Raw genomic sequence first — 26,219 nt, forward strand, 5'->3', positions numbered from 1 at the left:
GAGATTGACATTCACTTTGTCCGGGAAAAGGTTTGACTAGGTTTGGTTCGGGATCTTCATGTTCCTACCGACTACCAGTACACAGACATCCTTACTAAAGGCCTACCGTGACATCTGCCCAATCGCTTCAAATCCAGTCTTTGCATTCAATCTGCTCATGCTGCGACCGAGGGAGGCTGTTAACGAGACACACACTGACACACATATCATTATAATGTATTTATTATATTTTCTGTAGTTATGTATTTCCTTAGATAGCCATTGATTGTTAGGAATGTTTGTTAGGCTCTTGCTTATTTATTTTGACTATGTGTGGTTAGTTTCTCAATCAATAAAATTCCCTTTCAATTACATTTAATGGACAATGAACCTACATAGATCAAATAATATTCTACAATATTTATTTAGTTGTTATGGTTTAGAACTCAACATGCCATGAACTACACATAAGAAACAATATATAAAACAGGTGAGAAAACGTGCATGGCAGATCAATTTGAAGACTAGATGGTGGTAACAGAGAAAGGGAATGGACACGGAGGTTCGGTCACTTCAATATCTCCTTCAAGCATCTGGATGACCTTTTTCATGGTTGGCCTCATTGAAGGGTTTTCTTGTACACACCAAAGACCAACCATCATAAATGTTGTTAGTTTATCCATATCATCCAAGGCCTCCATGTCATTCTCAACGAATGCATCCAACCTGCCTTCTTGATAGCAATCCCATGCCAAATCCGTTAAAACTGCCACATCTTCGGCATCATCATCGATAACAACACTCTTTCGGCATGAAATGATCTCGAATAGCAAGACACCAAAGCTATAGACATCAACCTTGAACGTGACAGGGGTGTTCCTAAACCATTCAGGAGCAACATATCCTTTTGTTCCTCTGATTCCAGTATTTGTTCGACTTTGATTAATCATCAAAAGTTTTGCCAATCCAAAGTCAGCAATCTTAGCATTGTAGTAATCATCAAGAAGTATATTCTGAGGCTTTATATCACAGTGGATGATCCGGTTGCTACAATCTTCATGGAGATATGTGAGCCCCTTTGCAACACCTATGGCGATATAACTCCTTTGTTTCCAACTAGGTCTCTTGTCTCCAAAAAGAAACACTGCCAAAGTGCCATTGCTCATGTACTCATAAATCAATAGCCTCTGCTCCTCATCGTCACAATAGCCAAAAAGCTGCACCAAATTTTTGTGATGAGTCTTGGCAATTGTGTTGACCTCAGTTTTGAATTCCTTTAGCACATCTTGAACCACAGTTTCCAGCTTCTTAACCGCCACGGTTGTTGTCCCTATTTCACCTTTATAGACTATCCCAAAAGCCCCCCTTCCCAATTGTTTCTTGAAACCATCAGTAGCTTTGACTAGTTCTTGATATGTAAAACGCGGTAGATTAGTGTCAACACTTGTACTACATGGAAGTGGATTTACGGCCTTCTTCTTGTGGATTTGAAAGAAACACACATAAATCACACCACTTAATACAACAATTACTAGCACCGACATACCTAGTAGCACCGATCCCACGAATATCAAACTTGTTCTGTTTTTATCTTCTCCTGTTCCACTTCTATTTTCTCCTGTTCCAGAAGGACCATCACTTTTTCTATATTTCAAGAGGGCCTTCACATTATATGCAGGATCTTTATATCCATTGGTAAGTGGAAGCTGCTTCTTCCAGCATCGGTTGTCCTTGTAAATTGCAACAGCACAGAAACAATCTTTTAAGCAGGAAGTTCTACAGTTTTGCTCGTCACTCGGGTTCAGGCTCACAAAGTCGGATGCCGGCCAGTCAATATTTGTGAGCTCGATGAAATCAAACACATCTTCCGCTCGATTTGACTCGCCTTCATCACAGCTCGGAGTGAAATAAGGCTTGCAGTCGCCATTTGTAGTATTGGGATCAAGCAATGAGAACCCCTGTGGGCATTCGCAGGTTGGACGATTGTTATCAAGGATGCAAACATTGTTTAGCCCACAAGCTTTGCTGTCTCTACGCCTACATATATTTTCTGGTACAAACCATATAACTCTCCAGCTTGTACCCTCAGTGGGATTCTTGGGGTGGTAGTATTGAGTAAAAACCCCATCAGAATCAAGAGTAGCTCTGTGATAATAATCTCCAGAAGGAGGTGAATCTTCTGTAAGAGTAACTCTTTGGCCATTTCTTCTCAATATATACATGTACCCCGTTGCATCAAACATCAACCTGTCACCAGAATTCGTTGAATTGGTGGTATCAAGAGTGCCACTTACATAGTAAGCGTTATCAGGAGTACCAGTAAACCGATCTCGTGTATTAAGAACAAGATTCCCATCTAGAAGCATACGTAACTGGAATTTTCCACCAGCGAAGTTCTTTTCGCCCATTCTGGAGTTGATTGCTGATCCACCTCTAGCCACAACCTGAGTAGACACTATGGTGTCTGCTGGATTATCAAAACTTTCCCATATATTGCGAGAATTGCTACCCACGATCACGAAGTTACCAGTATCGTTCATATAACCATATGCAAGATCAGAAATGGACTCAGAACTCCATACCACTTTACCTTGAGGATCACTGAGTACGAGTCCACGCCTATTAACAAGGTCAACTTTGGATCCTATGGACACCGTTGGACCGCCTTCTGGATACCAGATGATGGTTTTATCAGGTATCTTTTCATACCATATGGATAACAAGTAGTTATCTGTGCCTTCAACTTTCTGAAACCCCAAAGCAAATTCACCAGAAGATGAAAGCCATGGTTTGGCATAAGGTGTAGCTGTGAGTGATGCACCAACAGGTACAGAACCATTAGTCTGCTGTGCTGCTACAAAATGTAGCAAAATAGCTAGAGAGATGAGACGAATTGGGATTAAGGCCATGAATATGCTTGAATGGTAAAAAAAACAATAACAAGTTAAAATGGAACCTTTAAATAATTAAGATGATTGCTTTAAAGTCAACTGAAAGACTTTTGAAGTCCACCCATATATATTAAAACAGGACAAGAAAGTCCTTACCTTATATGTAGACTTCTGTGGTCCAAACTTTCATTTGGTTCCAGAGATGATGAATAATCCCAAATTCTCATACGCGGCAGGAAGCATTCAATGTGGAAATGTTCCACGCTAGAGACTAAACCAGACGAAATTAATATCAAACATTTATGAAGCTTTTGAAATTTCTCACGTTGAAGATAAAAGCATGTTATGTATATTAATATTATGGTTTTATTTATTTATTTATTTTTAACAGAAAACTTCATTAAGCAACAACAACCAGCTCGAAACCGAGCGGCCAACCCCGATACAACAACCCCAATTACATAATTACATATTTACACCAATTCACCCAAGATATGCCTCTGTCCTTCGATCTATTCTTGTACAAAACAAAACCCAAAGACCTTATATCACTGAAAACATCGTTAATTCTAAAAGGCTTCCCCGAAAAAACCAAATTATTCCTAGCTTTCCAAATCATCCAACAGGCAAGAATGGCGATAGTTTTAATTTTATATAATAGATATTGGTGTGTATAACCAATGGGGTGGTGGTCCATTGGCAAAGGCAAAGCCTTTAAAAACACTTGAGTTGGGAAGGGGAAGGTCTTGGGTTCAAGTCCCATAGACGATAGGGATATTAAAGAAATTAGACGTTAAAAAAAAGATATTGGTGTGTATAAAACTAGGGAATTGGATTTTAATAATCTCAAGGAGACGTCATTGGCCATTACCGACCTCACATTTGAATATTCTCACTGGCAGTCCCAACTTTTAACTTTGTTGCCTTCAACAGTCCTTTGTTTTAAGTTTTTTTAATTACAAATTGATGTTTTCGGGCTTTTGATCAGAATGAGAATACCAATCAATTGATGTAAAACTAACCTCAAAACAATGCTCCAAACGGCTTGATTTTTGTTAATTGGAAGTTTAAACACCCAGATTGATGCACCATTTTTGTCATTTGGAGCACTATTTCGAGGTAAGTTTTACATTAATCGACTCGTATCCTTGTTCTGATCAAAAGCCCTAAAACATTAGTTTGTAATTTGAGAAAAAAACCTTAACTCCGTTAAGTTTCTTTAACTGAGGATTGTTGAGGGCAAAATAGTTAAAATGTGGGATTGCGAGTGGGATTATTCATAGGTGGGACTGCCATTGGCCAACCACCTCTAGGTGGAATTATTAAAATCTAATTTCCCATAAAACTATAACTATGATAAAATAATTGTACAATAGATATCGTTGTAACCCCTGCAAAAATTTCGAGCCTTTAACTTTTGTACTAAATATTTGTTAATACGAACATTATAATTTTAACTTAGCGTCATTCCGGAACAAATCTAAGTATCACATACCTTGAAACCTTCCTGATGAAACAATGGTTAACCGGGCAGGGTTAACACACTGGTCTCGTCAAGAAGGGTTAATCCCTTCCTCTCGAGGATCGCTGGCTGGATCACCGGTGGTTGATCTCCTGCACAAGGAAACAAGCCGTGACTCGCAACAAGGAGGATGGGGGTGGGGGGTGCTCCTTGTTACCACTCTCCGGCGTGAGAATCAGTAGTTTGCTTGGGAAGCAAAGTAAGATAGTAGTAGTAGTGAGAGAGTTGTGAAGAGATACCTCAAACCTGGTTTGGGGTCGGTATTTATAGCCGAGGAGTGGAGGAGGAGATTGATGGATGGACTGACGACGTGCTGCACCCTTGCAGGTGTGTCAGGCTTGTCGGTTGTGGAGGTTACGCCACGTCAGTCCATTGCTTATGTAGCTCTGACAGGTTACTGCCATTGGTGCCACTTGCACTGTGGTGTCAGCCCCACTTGTTGAATGCATAGGATGCGGTGCAAGCCGCATCGCTGCATGCGGTAACGTCTGAGGTTACCGCGTCTCCTACTTGTGATCAAGAAATACGCGAGATGCGGTACTTGTGATCAAGAAATACGCGAGATGCGGTGCTGGCCGCATCGTCGTCTGCGGAGACTACTCGCCTGCATCCCTTGTCGTGACAAAAATGCCCATATGGTGCGGTGCCAGCCGCACCGATATGTTCCTCTTCTTTTATGCTCAAGGTAAGGCTTCTCATCCTCGGACCGATTAGATTCGAAGGATGTGACCGCATGGGTGCGGTTTATTTACTGGCGGGGGTTTGTTTGATGCGGGTGATGGTCGATTTGGTACCATACCCCTTCAAGTCCCCCAGTCTAGTGTTGCTGCCTCGTGCAAGTTGCATGTGGGAGGAGCACTGGACTATAGTATGGGAAGGTAGTTGGCGGTCTGGAGAAAATTCTAGGCCAGATCAGGCTGGTGATCTGGTAGAGTCATGTGACGCCTCTTCCGTACCGGTGAAGGAATTTCGTTTGATGCGAAATTCTCAGCCGTTTTGTGTCACCAGGTGGGTTGCCACCTGTTGTTGTGTTGAAGGTCTGCTGGGGACCTTCTTAGTAATGCTGCACAAACTTCGAACCAACCTCTGAGATGGTGGTTCGAAGGTGTGCACATTCTTTCAACCTTTGAGGGGTGATCTCTTCTTCAAACCATTTGTTGAAATGGTGCATGAAGAAGAAAAGAAACTTTGAACCAATCTCCGAGATTGGGATCAAAGGTAATTGATGCTGTGAGTGCTTTGCTCAAGCTCTATGTTCAGCATCTGGTTATGAGATGACGATCCCTTTTTGTTGGGTGTTCGTGTTCATCGTCATAGCTCTCAAGTAACCGCACGTCCTTTGCGGTTACCTCGTTGCGTCATTGTTGGCCATGTTTGGTCGAACAATGTAGATCTGTACTATGGGTAAATAAACGTGGTCATGAGCAAGGGTATGCCCACCCTTGTTTATTCTATGCGGCCCATAGGCGGGCAAACAAAGTCATAAGCAGACTTGTTACCGCTGTTCGGACGCTTGTTATTCGACAAGGGCTTGTTTAGAGCGCTTGTCTGCATTCTTTCTGGAGCCACTTTCCTTCATGCTCCAATACCGAGTTTGCCTTGAAGTAGCCTCGCTCGGTGATGTGGAGTTAGGTTGGCTCTTCCGTAGCAACCAGTCTGCGGAAGCTATGGTTATGTCCGTAGCTACTCATGAGTGTCTGCGGTTTTGCATTCCCATAATCGCTCGAAAGGGCTGCGTTGCTCGGATGCAGCTCTTGAAGGTTCAGGAGTCAAGGTTGCTGATGTGTGGTCGCGTGGATTCCCTTCCTTCTTCTTGTTGAAGAAGTTGTTCATGCACCCTCTGCGATTGTGAACCGGACAGGAGGGATTTGAAGCTTGAAGAAATGAAGTCCATACTGTGACAACTCGCGTTTTAGAACCTCCTTGCTATGCTTTGCTGTACTTGTTTGAACATTACGTGATTATATGAACGTTGGATATTAATGAAATGTTTGATATTGTTTTAAGTGAATGTGTGTTATATAGGGATATATAATGTGACAACTCGAACTTTCGAGACTAGTGCTATCCGTTTCCATGATCTCAGACTTGTATTGTTGCACTTATATTGTTACGCCTTAGTATGCTAAATCGAGTGAATGTTTTATTAAAATGAGAGGATCATTTAGAAAATAGTTTGGAATGCATGATCTAGTCTCGATGTATTGTAAAACTCGGCCCACATATTCTATTCGGCCCAAACTATTCTCGAAACCCAAACCGATCCCGAAGCCTTTAACCCCAAAACAGGCCCGAGTCTGGGTTCCCTCAATTATACACGCATAAGATATAAATCGATGCTCCTTTATTATAAGTTGCAGGAAATATCGAACCCTAATTTCCTTAGCCCTCAACGACAGCCGCCTCTAGAGTTTGAAGCCTCTGATCGGCGCCAACACCTTCTCCAATATCTCATAGTTTGGTTAGTGTGCTTATCTTGTGTTAATGTGATTTTTATGAATTGCATGTAATCAGATTCTCCTGAAATGGCTCAATCATTCTACTACATTCAATATGTATTGTCATATCATCACACGAAAGTTTTAATTAATTGAAACTGAATTGTTGTATAGTAAAGTCTTATGTGACATCATGATCTTGGTCCAATAGAATTGTAATAGGTTGGTGTGTGGTCAAATTAAAATCAAAAGACATATGTGAAGTGGGTATGTGCATCAACCCATCATATAATCGGCCAATCATTTGTGAGTTAACTAAAGTGTTGGGCGGCAATTATTGTCTTTAGTGCATGTGTTTTGTCAGGTTAGTAATCATTGGCTATTGGCTTAGGTTCAATAATATTAGGATGTCAAATATCTATAATTTGTTCGATACTGTACATGAAGTCATGTGAGGTTTGGGGGCGGCCAAATGTCCTAATTGGTTGTAAGGGGCGGCCCCATGAAGGCCATTGGCCATTGCAATGGTCCAATAAGACTTAAATGCCAAACACTCATGTTATTGAAAATTGTAGGCATGTGGATTTGTGATGTGATGCATGTGCAGCCAAATAAGTAAAATCATAGGCTAGGTTCATTTGTGTAAGTGGGTTGTCAGTAGCATGTGATGTCTTGTATGAGTATAATCATGTGCCCGAGTTTCTGTCAATGGTGTGATGTCCGAGTTTTTAGACAAGGACCATCTTGTCCGAATTTAATGAAGGGGAAACCCCCCCACCCTGTCATCCGAGTTTCAACTCCTTTATGTGTTGTCCGAGTTTCACATTTGGCAAGTGTGGTCCGAGTTTGATGATAGGAAGCTAGTCCGAGGTTTAGCATAAGGACCTTGGTCCGAGTTTTTCACATGAGGGAGTAGGTCCGACCTTTAATGGCAAAGGTGGTCCGAGTTTCCTTTAAAATGTTATATGTCCGAACTTATTTACTTGTTTATGCTCCGAACTTGTTTACTTGTATGTATGGCCGAGACAGTGAGCAACCAAATCCATAATGTAACCGCCTGATGAACTGTTTTATTAAGTGTTATGCTTATGATGTGATTTCATGATAATGAGCTTTTAAATGTGACGTTTTGATGCTTATATACAATCTGAATTTGGAGGTGATACATAATCCAAGCTTCCTGTTAATACTAAGTCTAGACCTTGGAGGATGAACATGCTGCCTGTTACCTGTTAATTATTACTGCATGTTAATACACTGCATGTCACTGAATAATACTGCTTGGTACTGCATGATATTATAACTACTACTGTGTAATATGATTCTGTAAGTTACTGGTTGAGCATCAAGAACCTGTAAACCCTAATTGAATATCGACGCTTATCATGAATTCATGTGCATTATATCCTAGGTCGTGTGTAATGGACTTAGACGATTTGATAAACCTTAGAAGCAATAACATACCGAGCAAACCAAGGTGAGTTCACACAGCCAAGGCATGGGGTTCCCAGGGTGGGAATGGGATTTGATTATTTACTGGTACTTGTCAATAATGGAACGTAGTGATGTGATTTGATGAACTATGGTACATACTCCACTGTTGAACTACTACTAGACTAGTAACACTTATTGAACTGATCTTCGCACACCTGCCAAGGGTTGGCCGCGATATTATGACTGACTTCGCACACCTGCCTTTGGAAGGCCGCGAACTGAAATTTACTAATCTTCGCATACCTGCCTGGTAGGCCGCGATATGGATAAACCTAGTCTAGAATACTCGGGATGAACATCCCCTAATATCTTCGCATACCTGCCTGGGAGGCCGCGATGGAAACCAATACGATACACGACATAACGAACGAACATACTACTACTCACACCGTACTATTACTGAACTGTTAACTGTGAACTCGCTCAACTAGTTTGTTGATCCTCTGTTACATGCCTTGCAGGTCGTTAGATATTTATGGAGCTTGCACAGGGAGGAGCAGGTCGTTGTGGAGCATGGATTATGTTTTGAACTTATTGAACTTATGTTACACATTTGGGCTTTCGTACTTATGCTTCCGCTATACTTATAAACTATGATTATGTTTTGAACACCCATCATATTGAATGATTGGTTTACATTATTATATTTGATATTACCTACATGTTCGATATGATTGGTGGCTTGATCCTGGTCAGTCACGCTCCCAAGCGGTGATACTCCGCAGGTGGATTTTGGGGGTGTGACAGATTGGTATCAGAGCCAGGTTATAGAGAACTTGGTTTTAATATGGGAAAACGTTTTTATTAAAACCAGACTATAACCAGAACAGTGCTCTCAAACGATCCACAACGACGCTTCGCTCCACGTGCAAGACTCGACATCCTAGGTAATAAGGTTTATGTTTATTGCCTACATGCTAGAATTGCATAGAACCTTGCTCGTAGTATGTTTACATTACTTTGCTCACTACTTGATACTGTTGAAAACACTTATGTGCCTACACTTTTCTGTCATCGCACTACTCGCGAACCATTCATGCTTATGCTACCTTTACTGTTCGATCATGTCTGGACGTATTGACATGACTCAAGCCCAGTTGGCGGCTCTCATTAACGAACAAGTTGCTGCGGCGCTTGCAGCCGCACCGGCAGGGGGTATAACCTGCTATTCCAAACCTATCCTAGGACGTTAGATCCTACTCTCGTGACCCAACTCTCGCGCTTAACCTTGACCTATCTTTCTCGCGCAACGGGTCGGAACGCACAGCAACCTGTCTGCACATTCAAGAACTTCATGGACTGTCGTCCAAGCACATTCAGTGGCACAGAAGGAGCAGTGGGACTACTCCATTGGTTTGAGAAGCTCGAGTCAGTATTCGAGATGTGTGAATGCCCTGAGGCAAGCAGGGTCAAGTACGCCGCTAGTACGTTGGAAGGAATCGCGCTAACCTGGCGGAACGCGCAAGTACAGATTCTCGGGTTGGCAGCTGCTAACGCCACCCCCTGGAACGAATTCAAGGAACGCATTGAAAAGGAATACTGCACGCGTGATGACATCCACAAGTTGGAAGTGGAGCATTACCATTTGAAAATGACGGGGTCAGAAATTGAAGCTTATACGAAACGGTCGAACGAACTGGCCATCTTGTGTTCAACCATGGTGGACCCTCCAAGCAAGAGTATCGAATTGTACCTCAAGGGTCTAACCTCAACAAGATCCAGGACATTCAGCGTCTTACTCATCGCCACACGGATCAGGCAGTGGAACAGGACAGGCTGCCTAGTTGTATCAGCGCTATTACTACCGCTACCACTTCTGCTACCCCCGCTACTCCTAGTGACAACAAGCGGAAATGGGATGGGTATTACAGCAAGGGTTCGACTACCGTTCAGTCTCAAGCACAGCAGCAGCGCAAGAATAGCGATCACCAGAGCACAGCAGAAACTAAGGATTCAGGAGTCCACGGCCTGCAAATCGGAATCGCCAGCAGCAACAGCGAGCAGAAGTCCTATGCAAAGAAAAGATTGTTCGCATTTCTCGTTCGGGTCAAGAACTTCTCGAAGTTCAAGGTGACAAGAGTGGTGCTATGGTTGGCATCACCTCTTTCTGGAAGGCTCAGAAATGTTTGCGGAAGGGCCACACCGCAATTTTGGCTCTCGTTACTGACACATCAGCGAAAGAAAAGAAGTTGAAAGACCATTCAGTTGTACGCGACTTTCTTCAGGTGTCTCGCAAAGATTTACCTGGTCTACCGCCGCATCGTCAGGACGAATTTAAAATCGAGCTCGCTCCAGGAGCAGCACCCATAGCTCGAGCACCGTATCGCTTAGCTCCACCAGAAACGGAAGAACTATCGACGCAGCTACCAGGAATCTCGGATAAGGGATTTATCCGACCTATCTCCTCGCCTTGGGAAGCTACAAGAACTATTAGATACCAATTATCGGTGAAAAAGAAGGATGGCACCTTCAGGATGTGGAATTGATTACCGTGAACTGAACAAGGACAAAGTGAAGAACCGTTATCCTCTTTCACGCATTGACGACTTATTCGACCAGTTGCAAAGGTCGAGTTATTACTCCAAGGTTGATCTAAGGTCTGGTTATCATCAGCTGAGAGTCCAGGATGAGGACGTCTCCAAGACAGCATTCAGAACTCGCTACGGCCATTACGAGTTCTTGTCATACCATTCGGGCTTACGAACGCACCTGCAGTTTTCATGGATTTTATGAACAGGGTGCGCAAACTCTATCTAGACAAGTTCGGTCAGGAACTGGCCTGCACCGCGTACACCAACGGAAATACGCTAATTCTTGGGTTTGGCGGGTTACTACAGGCGGTTTATCAAAGACTTCTCCAAGATCGCGCAGCCGCTTACTATGCTGACACAGAAAGGTGCCACCTACCGTTGGGGAAATTCCCAGGAAACCGCTTTTCAGTATTTGAAGGAGAGACTATGCAGCGCACCTATTCTCTCATTGCCAGAGGGCACAGATGACTTCGTGGTTTATTGTGACGCATCGATACAGGGGCTTGGTTGCGTATTGATGCAGCGTGATAAGGTTATTGCCTACGCTTCGCGGCAACTCAAGATTCATGAACGGAACTACACGACGCACGATTTAGAGCTGGGAGCTGTTGTTTTCGCGCTTAAGATATGGCGACACTACCTGTACGGTACCAGGTGCACGATTTACACCGATCACAGGAGTCTCGAGCATATCTTCAGACAGAAGGAATTGAACATGCGCCAACGTCGATGGGTTGAACTACTAAACGACTACGAATGCGCCATCAAGTATCATCCAGGCAAGGCCCATGTTGTGGCTGACGCCCTCAGCCGGAAAGACACCCTACCTAAGCGCGTGCGAGCGCTACAGCTTACTATTCAGTCTAGTCTTTCTTCTCAGATACGAGCTGCTCAGATGGAAGCTCTGAAACCCGAAAACGTCACAGCTGAAGCCTTACGCGGTTCAAGGCAACAAATGGAACAAAAGGAAGACGGCGCCTACTATGTAACGGGGCGTATTTGGGTCGCACTTTATGGCGGTTTACGAGAACTTGTGATGGACGAAGCGCACAAGTCTCGCTACTCGGTACATCTAGGGTCGGATAAGATGTACCACGATATCAGAACAACTTATTGGTGGCCAAACATGAAAGCTCTTATCGCAACTTACGTCGGCAAGTGTTTAACTTGTGCTAGGGTTAAAATCGAGTATCAGAAACCATCAGGCCTGCTTCAGCAACCGGAAATACCACAATGGAAATGGGAGCAAATTTCCATGGATTTTGTTACTGGCCTTCCTAGATCCCAGCGCGGGAATGACACTATCTGGGTGATCGTTGATCGACTCACAAAGTCTGCTCACTTCTTGGCAATCAAAGAAACGGATAAGTTTTCTACCTTAGCAGACATCTAGTTGAAAGACGTTGTTTCGAGGCACGGAGTGCCAACCTCTATCATTTCGGATCGGGATGCACGATTCACGTCAGAGCTATGGCAAGCGAAGTACAAATATTTCGGCTCACGATTAGACATGAGCACAGCATATCATCCTCAGACGGATGGGCAGTCTGAGCGAACGATCCAGACTCTTGAACACATGCTTCGAGCATGTGTTATCGAACTCGGCAACGGCTGGGAAAAGCACCTTCCTTTAGTGGAGTTTTCATACAATAACAGTTACCACATCAGCATTCAAGCCGCTCCATTCGAGGCATTGTACGGACGTAAATGCCGGTCACCTCTCTGTTGGGCAGAGGTGGGGGATAGTCAGATTACGGGTCCAGAGATTGTAGTGGACGCCGCGGAAAAGATTGCACAGATACGACAACGCAAGGCGGCAGCTCGCGACCGTCAGAAAAGCTACGCGGTCAAGCGTAGCAAGCCTTTGGAATTTCAGGTCGGGGACCGGGTGTTATTAAAAGTCTCACCCTGGAAGGGTGTGGTTCGATTTGGTAATCGAGGCAAACGCAATCCACGGTATGTTGGACCGTTCGAAATCACGGAAATAATAGGCCCAGTAGCCTACAGACTGAACCTACCAGCTGAACTCGGTGCAGTTCACAATGTATTTCACGTGTCGAATCTGAAGAAACGTCTATCAGATGAGACCCTCATAGTTCCTTTTAAGGAACTCACTATCGACGAGCGGTTGCAGTTCGTCGAGGAACCAGTTGAAATCACGGACCGGGATGTTAAGGTCCTCAAACACAAGAAAATCCCTCTTGTTCGAGTTCGTTGGAACTCCCGTCGTGGCCCAGAGTACACCTGGGAACGCGAAGACCAGATGACCGAAAAGTACCCCCAGTTATTCGAAACCAATGCAACCACTACTGAGGCTGAAGCTACTACCTCGGAATTTCGGGACGAAATTCCAGATCAACGGGGGGAGGATGTGACACCCCAGGAAAACCAGTGAACGATACAACTTATCTAGCTTCCTCAGTGAGTGCGTACCAAATTTCGGGACGAAATTTCTTTTAAGTTGGGGATAATGTGACAACTCGCGTTTTAGAACCTCCTTGCTATGCTTTGATGTACTTGTTTGAACATTACGTGATTATATGAACGTTGGATATTAATGAAATGTTTGATATTGTTTTAAGTGAATGTGTGTTATATAGGGATATATAATGTGACAACTCGAACTTTCGAGACTAGTGCTATCCGTTTCCATGATCTCAGACTTGTATTGTTGCACTTATATTGTTACGCCTTAGTATGCTAAATCGAGTGAATGTTTTATTAAAATGAGAGGATCATTTAGAAAATAGTTTGGAATGCATGATCTAGTCTCGATGTATTGTAAAACTCGGCCCACATATTCTATTCGGCCCAAACTATTCTCGAAACCCAAACCGATCCCGAAGCCTTTAACCCCAAAACAGGCCCGAGTCTGGGTTCCCTCAATTATACACGCATAAGATATAAATCGATGCTCCTTTATTATAAGTTGCAGGAAATATCGAACCCTAATTTCCTTAGCCCTCAACGACAGCCGCCTCTAGAGTTTGAAGCCTCTGATCGGCGCCAACACCTTCTCCAATATCTCATAGTTTGGTTAGTGTGCTTATCTTGTGTTAATGTGATTTTTATGAATTGCATGTAATCAGATTCTCCTGAAATGGCTCAATCATTCTACTACATTCAATATGTATTGTCATATCATCACACGAAAGTTTTAATTAATTGAAACTGAATTGTTGTATAGTAAAGTCTTATGTGACATCATGATCTTGGTCCAATAGAATTGTAATAGGTTGGTGTGTGGTCAAATTAAAATCAAAAGACATATGTGAAGTGGGTATGTGCATCAACCCATCATATAATCGGCCAATCATTTGTGAGTTAACTAAAGTGTTGGGCGGCAATTATTGTCTTTAGTGCATGTGTTTTGTCAGGTTAGTAATCATTGGCTATTGGCTTAGGTTCAATAATATTAGGATGTCAAATATCTATAATTTGTTCGATACTGTACATGAAGTCATGTGAGGTTTGGGGGCGGCCAAATGTCCTAATTGGTTGTAAGGGGCGGCCCCATGAAGGCCATTGGCCATTGCAATGGTCCAATAAGACTTAAATGCCAAACACTCATGTTATTGAAAATTGTAGGCATGTGGATTTGTGATGTGATGCATGTGCAGCCAAATAAGTAAAATCATAGGCTAGGTTCATTTGTGTAAGTGGGTTGTCAGTAGCATGTGATGTCTTGTATGAGTATAATCATGTGCCCGAGTTTCTGTCAATGGTGTGATGTCCGAGTTTTTAGACAAGGACCATCTTGTCCGAATTTAATGAAGGGGAAACCCCCCCACCCTGTCATCCGAGTTTCAACTCCTTTATGTGTTGTCCGAGTTTCACATTTGGCAAGTGTGGTCCGAGTTTGATGATAGGAAGCTAGTCCGAGGTTTAGCATAAGGACCTTGGTCCGAGTTTTTCACATGAGGGAGTAGGTCCGACCTTTAATGGAAAAGGTGGTCCGAGTTTCCTTTAAAATGTTATATGTCCGAACTTATTTACTTGTTTATGCTCCGAACTTGTTTACTTGTATGTATGGCCGAGACAGTGAGCAACCAAATCCATAATGTAACCGCCTGATGAACTGTTTTATTAAGTGTTATGCTTATGATGTGATTTCATGATAATGAGCTTTTAAATGTGACGTTTTGATGCTTATATACAATCTGAATTTGGAGGTGATACATAATCCAAGCTTCCTGTTAATACTAAGTCTAGACCTTGGAGGATGAACATGCTGCCTGTTACCTGTTAATTATTACTGCATGTTAATACACTGCATGTCACTGAATAATACTGCTTGGTACTGCATGATATTATAACTACTACTGTGTAATATGATTCTGTAAGTTACTGGTTGAGCATCAAGAACCTGTAAACCCTAATTGAATATCGACGCTTATCATGAATTCATGTGCATTATATCCTAGGTCGTGTGTAATGGACTTAGACGATTTGATAAACCTTAGAAGCAATAACATACCGAGCAAACCAAGGTGAGTTCACACAGCCAAGGCATGGGGTTCCCAGGGTGGGAATGGGATTTGATTATTTACTGGTACTTGTCAATAATGGAACGTAGTGATGTGATTTGATGAACTATGGTACATACTCCACTGTTGAACTACTACTAGACTAGTAACACTTATTGAACTGATCTTCGCACACCTGCCAAGGGTTGGCCGCGATATTATGACTGACTTCGCACACCTGCCTTTGGAAGGCCGCGAACTGAAATTTACTAATCTTCGCATACCTGCCTGGTAGGCCGCGATACGGATAAACCTAGTCTAGAATACTCGGGATGAACATCCCCTAATATCTTCGCATACCTGCCTGGGAGGCCGCGATGGAAACCAATACGATACACGACATAACGAACGAACATACTACTACTCACACCGTACTATTACTGAACTGTTAACTGTGAACTCGCTCAACTAGTTTGTTGATCCTCTGTTACATGCCTTGCAGGTCGTTAGATATTTATGGAGCTTGCACAGGGAGGAGCAGGTCGTTGTGGAGCATGGATTATGTTTTGAACTTATTGAACTTATGTTACACATTTGGGCTTTCGTACTTATGCTTCCGCTATACTTATAAACTATGATTATGTTTTGAACACCCATCATATTGAATGATTGGTTTACATTATTATATTTGATATTACCTACATGTTCGATATGATTGGTGGCTTGATCCTGGTCAGTCACGCTCCCAAGCGGTGATACTCCGCAGGTGGATTTTGGGGGTGTGACACATACGGTTTACCTGTTCCTGAGATGCGGTGCAGTCCAAAGAACAACGCTGGTTCTGAGCATCTGACACACATGAACGGGCTCGTGTGTGTCATTTCCGCATATTCCACGTGTGCTCGTGAGTGATGCGGAAAAGGTATTATACCCCTTTATAGTATAGATATAGGCGCCAATGATGAAACAATGGTTAACCGGGCAGGGTTAACACACTGGTCTCGTCAAGAAGGGTTAATCCCTTCCTCTCGAGGATCGCTGGCTGGATCACCGGTGGTTGATCTCCTGCACAAGGAAACAAGCCGTGACTCGCAACAAGGAGGATGGGGGTGGGGGGTGCTCCTTGTTACCACTCTCCGGCGTGAGAATCAGTAGTTTTCTTGGGAAGCAAAGTAAGATAGTAGTAGTAGTGAGAGAGTTGTGAAGAGATACCTCAAACCTGGTTTGGGGTCGGTATTTATAGCCGAGTAGTGGAGGAGGAGATTGATGGATGGACTGACGACGTGCTGCACCCTTGCAGGTGTATCAGGCTTGTCGGTTGTGGAGGTTACGCCACGTCAGTCCATTGCTTATGTAGCTCTGACAGGTTACTGCCATTGGTGCCACTTGCACTGTGGTGTCAGCCCCACTTGTTGAATGCATAGGATGCGGTGCAAGCCGCATCGCTGCATGCGGTAACGTCTGAGGTTACCGCGTCTCCTACTTGTGATCAAGAAATACGCGAGATGCGGTACTTGTGATCAAGAAATACGCGAGATGCGGTGCTGGCCGCATCTTCGTCTGCGGAGACTATTCGCCTGCATCCCTTGTCGTGACGAAAATGCCCATATGGTGCGGTGCCAGCCGCACCGATATGTTCCTCTTCTTGTATGCTCAAGGTAAGGCTTCTCATCCTCGGACCGATTAGATTCGAAGGATGTGACCGCATGGGTGCGGTTTATTTACTGGCGGGGGTTTGTTTGATGCGGGTGATGGTCGATTTGGGACCATACCCCTTCACTTCCTAAATTTAAATGAGGGATTAGAGAGTATTGTCGCATTAGAAGGCAGAAAAGAAACACAACAACCAAGGGTGGTTTGGTGTTTTGTTACAGAAGATTTCACGAAAAGAGTGCAGGGAATGCAGAGGAAAAATGAAGTAGTGAGAATGTTGGGAAATACATGTAGTGAATGCAGAATCTAATGTAACGATTGCAGAAACAAGTGTTGTGAAATCAGGAAATTAATGCAGTGAGTGCACGGAAAAATTATGGACACGTGAGATAGAAGGTAGTCAGTTTATGAGGAATCAATGGAACGATGGAAACCGTGTGATGTGGAGATAACCTGTGAAAGGTGCCATAAAACAATCCACTAGGTGGATCGGATATAAGTGAAGAATCTGTGAGGGAAGAAAATCAATCAAGAGGACCCGTTGCGAGAGACAACCGTGAAGAAGATAAATCAAGGAGAAGACATGTATGTCAAGGATACAAAATATTCTTGTGACTGAAGAAGGAATTGTTGTCTGATACAATCGCTAGAGAAATTTAAGTAGGTCAGACTGTCTAAAAAATTAATGCGAAGTCATGTGATATGATGGTGGGCAAGTTAATCAAGACCGGGTGGAGTTCGGGATTGGGAGAACAACACAAGAAGAGGTTTGTGTAACACAAATCAAGTGCGGTCAAGATAAGTGTGAAGCAAAGTGTTTGTGTAAAGCAAGTTCGTGTGGAGCAAGGTTCATAAATAAGAAGATCCATGTGGAGTGTTGGATACTGAAGAGACTCAACAATTTGCTCGAAGTACAAGCCCTACAATATGACACCGCGCGCTTAACTACGCCAGCTTATTCAGTAGTGACTGTATACTAAATTTCGGGATGAAATTTCTTTCAACTTGGGGATAATGTGACAACTCGAACTTTCCCTTCACGTTACACCTTATGTAGTAACTATGTGAAATTAATAAATATGATTTATTATATTAAATTGTTATGTGTGTGTGTATGCTACGATGTTGTTGGTAAGTATATGGATGGAATTATAAAAGAAATAATGAAGATTGACACACACTTATGTGTTGGCATGAGAATTATTATGAATGATAATTTTTGCCGCACACTATCCTTAATTGCCCGCACACCCTATGTGGCCGCACACTTCTGTGATTGGATATCAGCAGCCCCAGTCCAAGCCACAGCAGGCCCAAAGAGGGGCCGCACACCCCACCCGCACATGTGTGTGCGGAATCTTTCATGAGTATTTAAACTACTAGTTGCCAAATCCTAGAAAACCTTCCCCAAAACATTTGACGACATCAACTTCCAGAAATATTCTCCTCTTTTTAGCAAACATTCCCCCACATTTTTGGAAATCCTAACATTATCCTTCCTCCTTTAAAAGATTCACGGCAAATGGCAGCAACCCTTCCTTTTGAAGTTTTCTCGTTCAGCTCAAAGATTTCTCTCCTACTCCCGCACACTTTCTTTTACTTCACCATATCCAAGTTAGGGTAATCCTATTGTCTGATATTAGTGTCACTTCACTTGTTTGTCAATTAGTTGAGTTACATGAATAGGGTGTCTTAATCAATATTGATGTGTAAAGAATTTCATGATGATGAGGTCTTTGATGAAATCCCTATGAATGATAAACTGACAATCTAAGTCCGATTAAATGCTGTTTTGACTGATTTACTAGATCTGATTTTGTGGTTGTTTTTTGAGGTATTGGATAGGATGTTGCATGATGATTGCTATGTTAATAAGTTTGAGCAACATGACATTCATAGATCTAAAATAGGTTTTATAGATAATGATGAGTATAACGGTTTGCTTGAAATGGGATTTTGATGATATAGAAGCCTGGATCTGATTGTTATGATTTTTTAGATAATGATCAACCATTAAAAATTTATGTTCATGAATGGTTCAAATAATTGTGTGTAATGATGTATAAACCTGATTTATATGTTGGTCATAAGGATATTTGATGAATCAGAGAAAACGGTGTTAAATGATATGTAGTGTGGGATATTCAAGCATGGATCTGCTTAGAAAATTGCCCGATGATTGTGTGCACGGACCTGATCATGTAGGACTATGTATGATGAATACCATATTTGGTTCTTAAGGGTTAATGTAGGAAGTTGTGTGACGTGTGCGCGACTACACATATTTTTACAATGAAATTACACACGATTTAGTTTTAAATTTATAAAAGTGATTATTACTTTTATATCAAAACACACACGAAAGAGGAAAGTGTACCCCGTCATATATGTAGTAAAGTATCGGTAAGAACCAAGTATCAATCCAAGGAAATGGGCGGAGAAATAATACTAGACCTTTGTCACAAAATCATCGATAAAAACATAAGTTGTTTGATTTTTAATAAACTAAAGTAAGCATAAACAAATACTTATAAACATAGTAGAAAATAGATAAATAGCCTTGCTTAATACACAACCAAAGCATGTCAACTAAGTCGGTTTTGGCACTAGAAGCATTCGGTCAATTTTCCATTTTTAAGACAATTAGTATCCCTTTCGGGAATCCTAACATGACAATCATTCGGAAAGCTAAAACGTTAAACACACTTTAACCACCTAAAATTGTTCTTTAACGTGCAATTGATAAATGTCTATGAAAATCTCTTAAAAATAAGTTAGTCATCCGTTAGGAGTTTTCTAACCTCACTTAAACAAGGAAAGCGACACCGATAAGCACAATGCAACCACCGAGACAAGCATAAACTAGATTAAATCACAACCGAGTTCATTTTACAAATCTTGCACATAAATTCACCAAGATAGCAATTTTGGCCTAAACTACTAACTAAGCTAATAATTCATGGCAAGAATTCATAACAACACCATTTAACCCGTTAAGGCCCTTACGCGTAGGAAAGCTTTCTTGATTAACAATAATTACATTTTATTAAACCACTAATCATTTCTAGTATCATGGTGTACACATTTAAACAAGTTAAACTAGTTTAGCAAGTTTAAAGTCTACTAGCATATGATTAATTAAGCTTCATCTTTCAACTATCTCAACTAACCAAATACTAATCATCCAACATAATTACTTATAATCAAGAAATCAACATCAATAAACAAGGTTGCAAACTAATCATCAAAGATTAACATAGAAAATGCTTCAAAGTGTCATTACAAACATAATCAACATACTAATGGTTATAATCAAGCAAGGGATTGTTGTGTTTTTGCCCAAAGGCTACAATAATACATAAATAATCAGTCTCAATGCTTGAAACATAACAAAATTATGGAAAGACTTAAGAATTCAAACCATAAACAAGCATAAGAATGAGAATCCAGATAGTAATCGAGCTAAACGAGACAATGTGGCTTGAATCCGGGTGAAAGCTAACGCCTCCGGAGCCTGAAAATCGCCTGAATTGCTCTCCAAAATTCCAGAGAAAATAGTGTCTGTTTTTTATAACATTTTGCGATCGCAGGGTTGTGCCAATAAAGTGCACGACTGTTCACTTTTAAATTACGTTGCACCATACTTTTGTGACATCAGCAGAGTTAAGTGGTCTTCAGATCCGCACGAGGGTGCAATGGGTTGCATGGGCGTGCGACTCCGGGGTTGGGGTGGCACGAGCAACTGCACTGGTAGTGCATATCCGGGTTGGTGCTGGTCATCCCATCCGCACGGGGGTGACACCATTCGCACGGGGGTGCGTTCCCGAGATTTCGTTGCACTCCTGATCGCACTGGGTGTGCAACGCCGAGTGCCACCAACCACACGGGAGTGCGTTCCCGATATTTCGTTGTGCTCCTGATCACACTGGGTGTGCAACGCCGAGCTGAGCCTTGTTGTCGCATCCGCACGGGGGTGTAACTTGCCCAGATCAGATTTCTTCACAGAATCTTTGCAGTTCAGCCGTTTCACCCGAAAAATCATCGTTTTCATCATTTTCTTGTTTGGTATGCTGTTTTAGGCCTGTAAACAAAAATATACCTGATTAAGTATCCGAATGACGGTTTTACGGCCGAAAACTCATAAAATGGGGGACTAAAATATGTGTAAATTAGTGAATATCATAGTGCTTTTGTTTATTTTAATCGTATGAACATGAATGAACACTGTCTGATTTTATTGATGACCGTACACCCTCACCTCTCATACCAGGTGGTTGCACACTCCTACATCGTATAACTTTTGGCAGCGTATTGTACACCCAATTAATGAAGCCGCACACCCATGGAACCCACACACTTTGGTTGTACAACCATCTGATGCACTATGTACAATCCTAGCATGCATGACCACACATTATTAGGTGGCCACACACCTGATAGTGGGCCGCACACCTTCATTTGGTCCGTACTTTGTTGGGCCGCACACTCTTGAATGGACCTTTTTGGACTACTAGATTTTACTGCGTATTGTTCACTCATTGGGCTGTTGTTGAGAATCGGATTATGGGCTACATGTTTATACTTGTATACTACCTGTTAGATACGTGTAGAGAATACATGAAGTACTTGCATACAAACCTAATTGATATTTGATAACCATAATAGGACGTGGTTGACCAACTTAAAAGAAGCAAATTACCTGCCGAGTAAAACAAGGTGAGTTCACACATTTACTAAAAGCATGTATTCCTGGTGGTTGGGAACGAACTACGCTTTCCCTGGTTGGGATTGCCTAGTATTCCGAGGAAGGAATACTAAACGAAACTCTATCACGAAGTACTTACTATACCGATTAATCGCCTGGCCTGGCGAACGGGATACTTGTAACACCTCGAAAATTTGCGTCCAATTAAATAGCGACACGTGTCATATACAATAAAAGCATTATAAACCCGGATTTAGCTAAACATGTATGGCAGGATTCTTGAACATGTCGACATGTTAATTTATACCTCTGAACGATTTCATTATAAATCCCAAGACCCTAACATGATTAACAAACATCTAGTATACCTTTAAATCCGGTAATTACTAATAATGATGGATTTCAAATTTCTAGAAGGGATCCTATGAAATAATGCTAGATAAACTTTCGTGTATGATTTCTAGTAATGTTCAATCCAATAATTCTACAAGATAGGTAGACACAACTGATCTAGCATGGGTTAAAAGGGCCTCATACTGACAAATTCAGGCTCAAAATTATACTATGCAAGTTGCCTATTCAAAGGTTGAAAGGTTAATTATTTTGCCTTCTGGCAAAGGCTTACGGACCGGGTCCTGCCTTACGGTCCGTAAGGGGTGCCCAGCGACAGCAAGTTGGCTGTTGGCTGTTATAAACGTTTAACCGACTTAGTAAGATATTTCCAGCAACAATGACGACCCCTAACAGTTCTTTGCACTAGGAAACACTTGTAATGATCTGGGAACAATGATAGACCTATTTGTCATGATCTCAATGGATTGAAATCACTATAAAAGGCCCTTGAGTTGCAACATTGTGTTCACTCATCACTTCTGCATTTTTGGTGCTTCCTGGAGCTTAAGAGCAGACCCTAAGCCTTCCTAATCGTGCATAGGACTTCAGTAAGTATGCTTGACCTTTCTTAGTTAAGTTTTTGCTTAGTTTTAGCTTAGAAGTCAAACCGTCGTAACTAAAGGTTGACTTAGCGATTAATCATTATTGGTCCAGTGATTAGTCGAATCAACGGTAGTTATAAGTTGGTAATTATGTGGGCATTAAACTCTTAAAAGGGCACCCTCTGATTCCCACTCTAACTAGATCAAATGTCGGGTCAAAGTTGTTTAGAAAAAGTCAACAGGAGCTTAATTTTTGAACTAACATGCAATTAACAATGTAGAAGGCATGTAACCTATTTTATCACTCATATAAGTTGATAATAAGTATAACAACTGGTCTAAGCTTGTTTGATCCGACCATTTTCTGTTTTGACCTGGTTCGGAACCGAAAGTCGCAAAACTTTGACTTTTGCTTTGACTTCAGTTCTGACCCGTTTTAGTAGAGTTTAGAAATGCCTTAGGACTTCCTTAGGACCAGTTTACATGATGGTATAACCCTCTGTGACTGGTTCATTGACCGTCCGCTTCGTTTGCAAGTTTCCGTTAATTGCCTAATGTTTGACCATAATGCCCTTTTGTCCATAAAACGAGAATTTTGGGAATGTGAGAGAGCAAAAGTCTTTGTTACTAATTTATAAACATTTCCCTAAAGTTTCATAACAGTTCGAGGTCCAGAATAGGAGTTATGCTAAATAGCGCAAATAAGAAACCTTTGTTAATTAAACGTCGCACTTACCATAAAGCCTATCTAAACCCAACTTTTGGCACCAAACCTTTTACCCCCTGATGTAATATAATATTTTGAGATTTATGAAGATTTTTAATTATTTCTAACCTGCTTATAACCTAAGGTTATGGCATCGATTCGGTAAATACCGATTATATCCTTTTCGGGCATAAAATGAGTTCTACAAGGTATTTTGGCACAAATCCAATTGCTACTGATTTTATATAATAAATAAAGTATTTGGAACTATGTAACTTGATTAGAAAACTCAGATCTCCTGTTTAACCCGAAAATCGCTTAAAATGGCTTTTTACGCGTATTAAACGCGTAGTATAGCTTTTAAACCATTTTGTCATATAAAGACTTATTACCTACTGATGTAATTTGGTAAAGTGAGTGGTTTTACTGATTACTTCAGACCCGAACATCAAAATTATAAATAAACCCTTTTATAACCTTTAAAATAACCAAAATACCCCTACGGGGCTTATATTGAGATTAAACTCGTTTTGGGCATAATGAAGGTATCCTACTGATATCACAACATAATTAGGGCATATTAACTTAGGAAACCTGTAAGTGACTCTCATGGTTACCCGTTACGCTTTCTGCGCGTTCGATTCGGTTTATGTAACTAATTTACATAAGATTAGCCGAAACGGGTCAAACCTTATCGTTTTTATCTCAAAATCCAGAAGGTGTTTAGTTCCCCCATATTATACAAGTCCATAAACTTGTCGGGGCTAAAACACATTCTATTCCGGTGTTCGCCTAATCGTGCGTTCAAACCGTATCTTTAGTTAAGACTAACCGGTCTAAGCTTAAGCTTAATTAAAGACCCGTTAGGATTCTGTTAGGATTCTGATAGGTTGTTATAAACCTTCGTTCCAGAATAGGAGACCCGGTAAAAGCTACCCGCACTTGCTATTTGTGATTGATACTTGCAAAGGTAAATACTTTTAACTTAATTTCCCTTATACGGTCTTGGGGTACGGTATATAGAATACCGCTTGGTCCGACATTGAATCTTTAATCGAATAGAGATTAAATCATTGATATGCGCTGTTTTGAAATGTTTTGTTTGCTTAAAGTCTTTGGGGGGTTAATGACCATGTCCCGGATATCCTTGGCATCATCATACGAGATGGCCACGACCTGAGCACGGGGTGTAGGCGTACACCTGTCGATGCGTAAATGAATAAATAATGTGGTGTGTCTATTGATCTTTAACCCGGTCTACGGATCGGGCTTCTGAACGCATAAGAAACATGTAATTCGTTTACAATTATTATATTCAAATAATTATCCCAAGTTATAAAAGTTTGTGCCTCGTGCATTCAAATAAATTTTATTAAACTTTTCAAACTGAGTCAGTTGAATGTATATACCAGTGTAAACTGACGTATTTTCTCAAAAAGGTTAAGTGCAGGTACTAAGCGAACTAGGCTGGCTTTCTCCTAGCGTCCACAATAAGTCCCGCAAGCTTGGATGTCAAACTGTTGAACAATGTTTCCTATTTATTTTGGATCCCCTGTGGATTACTTTCAACTGTTGTGATACTTGATATTACAGTTATATTCGGTTGAAATATATCTATCTTTTGCTTCCGCTGTGCATTTAAATATTGTGTTGTTTGACCGTAATGTTACCAACTACGTCACGGTAATCCCCCACCGGGCCCACCGGTGAAACTTGGAAATATCGGGGTGTGACAGGTTGGTATCAGAGCCAACGTAGAGTGAATTAAACACTATCCTTATGTGTTTAATCTCAATGACACAATTGCACCTACTCGAGTCTAGACAAGAACTTAGGACAAAACCAAATTTGTTTCTTTAGTTTATCCTTTATTGTTTGTTGTTGATCTAAATTGTTTAATCAGGAATTATGCCACCGAGAATCAGAAGAGGAGGAAGAGGCAAAGGGACAATGATTACTACCCACAACGATCACGAGGCCGGGCCATCTCACCTGCGAACTCCTTCCACTACGATGAGTGCCGAACCTCAGAGAAACAGGAGGAACCTTTTTAAGCCCGCTAGACGGTCTGCCTCACACAGTTCAACACCTTCGTACCGTCACTCTTTTGGGCCGCACTCGGAAAACGAACCCGATAACCCTCAACCTTCGTTCATACCTCTCCAGCGTTCTGTTTCGCACCACTCCTTTGGCGACCCTACTTCTGTCTTTCAGGGCCGGTTTAACCCAGCAAACTTTATCCAAGAACTAGTAGGTTTTAACCCTCTTGGACCAGAGGACCATTTCTCAGAAGACAATGCGATGGACATGGACGAGGACACGGATCCCGTCGAGCCTGCACGCGGTACTCCAACGCACCCTATTGAAGTCTCTGATGGATCGTCTTTCCACGGAACACCCTATCAGGGTCCAGACAGTTACCAAGCCAGGTTTAACTAGTATGAGTGGTATTTTACGCCCTCTCACCATGCATCGCCTCATCAGTAGCAGCAGCAGGATCCCTCGGGGGATTCGCGTTTTGTGGCAGTCACGCCACCGCCTCCACCGCCGCCAGTTCATCAGGCACCTCCAGAACCACCAAGGCGTAGGAGATCAGGCGCGCGGATATCGGCACGAAGAGGGGATTTTCACTTTAGCACCCCTCGACACTCCAGTGGCAGTCATTATCCGCCACTACATGAAGACCCACAAATGGGTGGACCTTCAAACCCAGTTCAAGAGGCGAATTCTGCACCAGTTGCACCACCACCGCCACCGTTTGGTTATGATAACCCGATACCTACATACGCCGGTTCCACAGCATATAACCCATTTGAGCAGCCAGCTCACACTCACTACAACTATATTGGTGTCGACCCATACCTAGAAGTAGCGGCAAACTACCACGCCCTTCACCCTG

The 26,219-nt window shown here is 42.0% G+C and overlaps 1 protein-coding gene across 1 annotated transcript; it reads right to left on the reverse strand.

Moving 5' to 3' along the window:
• Nucleotides 1-377: 377 nt before the first annotated feature.
• On the reverse strand, nucleotides 378-2,991 carry LOC110876521 (G-type lectin S-receptor-like serine/threonine-protein kinase LECRK2). The gene has a single exon (XM_022124692.2). It carries the CDS (start codon nucleotides 2,886-2,888, stop codon nucleotides 504-506), a length of 2,385 nt encoding a protein of 794 aa, XP_021980384.1. The 5' UTR covers nucleotides 2,889-2,991; the 3' UTR covers nucleotides 378-503.
• Nucleotides 2,992-26,219: the final 23,228 nt, after the last annotated feature.

The sequence above is a fragment of the Helianthus annuus genome, chromosome 1, assembly GCF_002127325.2.
Source record: "Helianthus annuus cultivar XRQ/B chromosome 1, HanXRQr2.0-SUNRISE, whole genome shotgun sequence".
NCBI lineage: Eukaryota > Viridiplantae > Streptophyta > Magnoliopsida > Asterales > Asteraceae > Helianthus > Helianthus annuus.

Coding starts and splice junctions, on each gene's coding strand:
- LOC110876521 (XM_022124692.2), bottom strand. CDS start 2,888: ATGGCCTTAATCCCAATTCGTCTCATCTCTCTAGCTATTTTGCTACAT.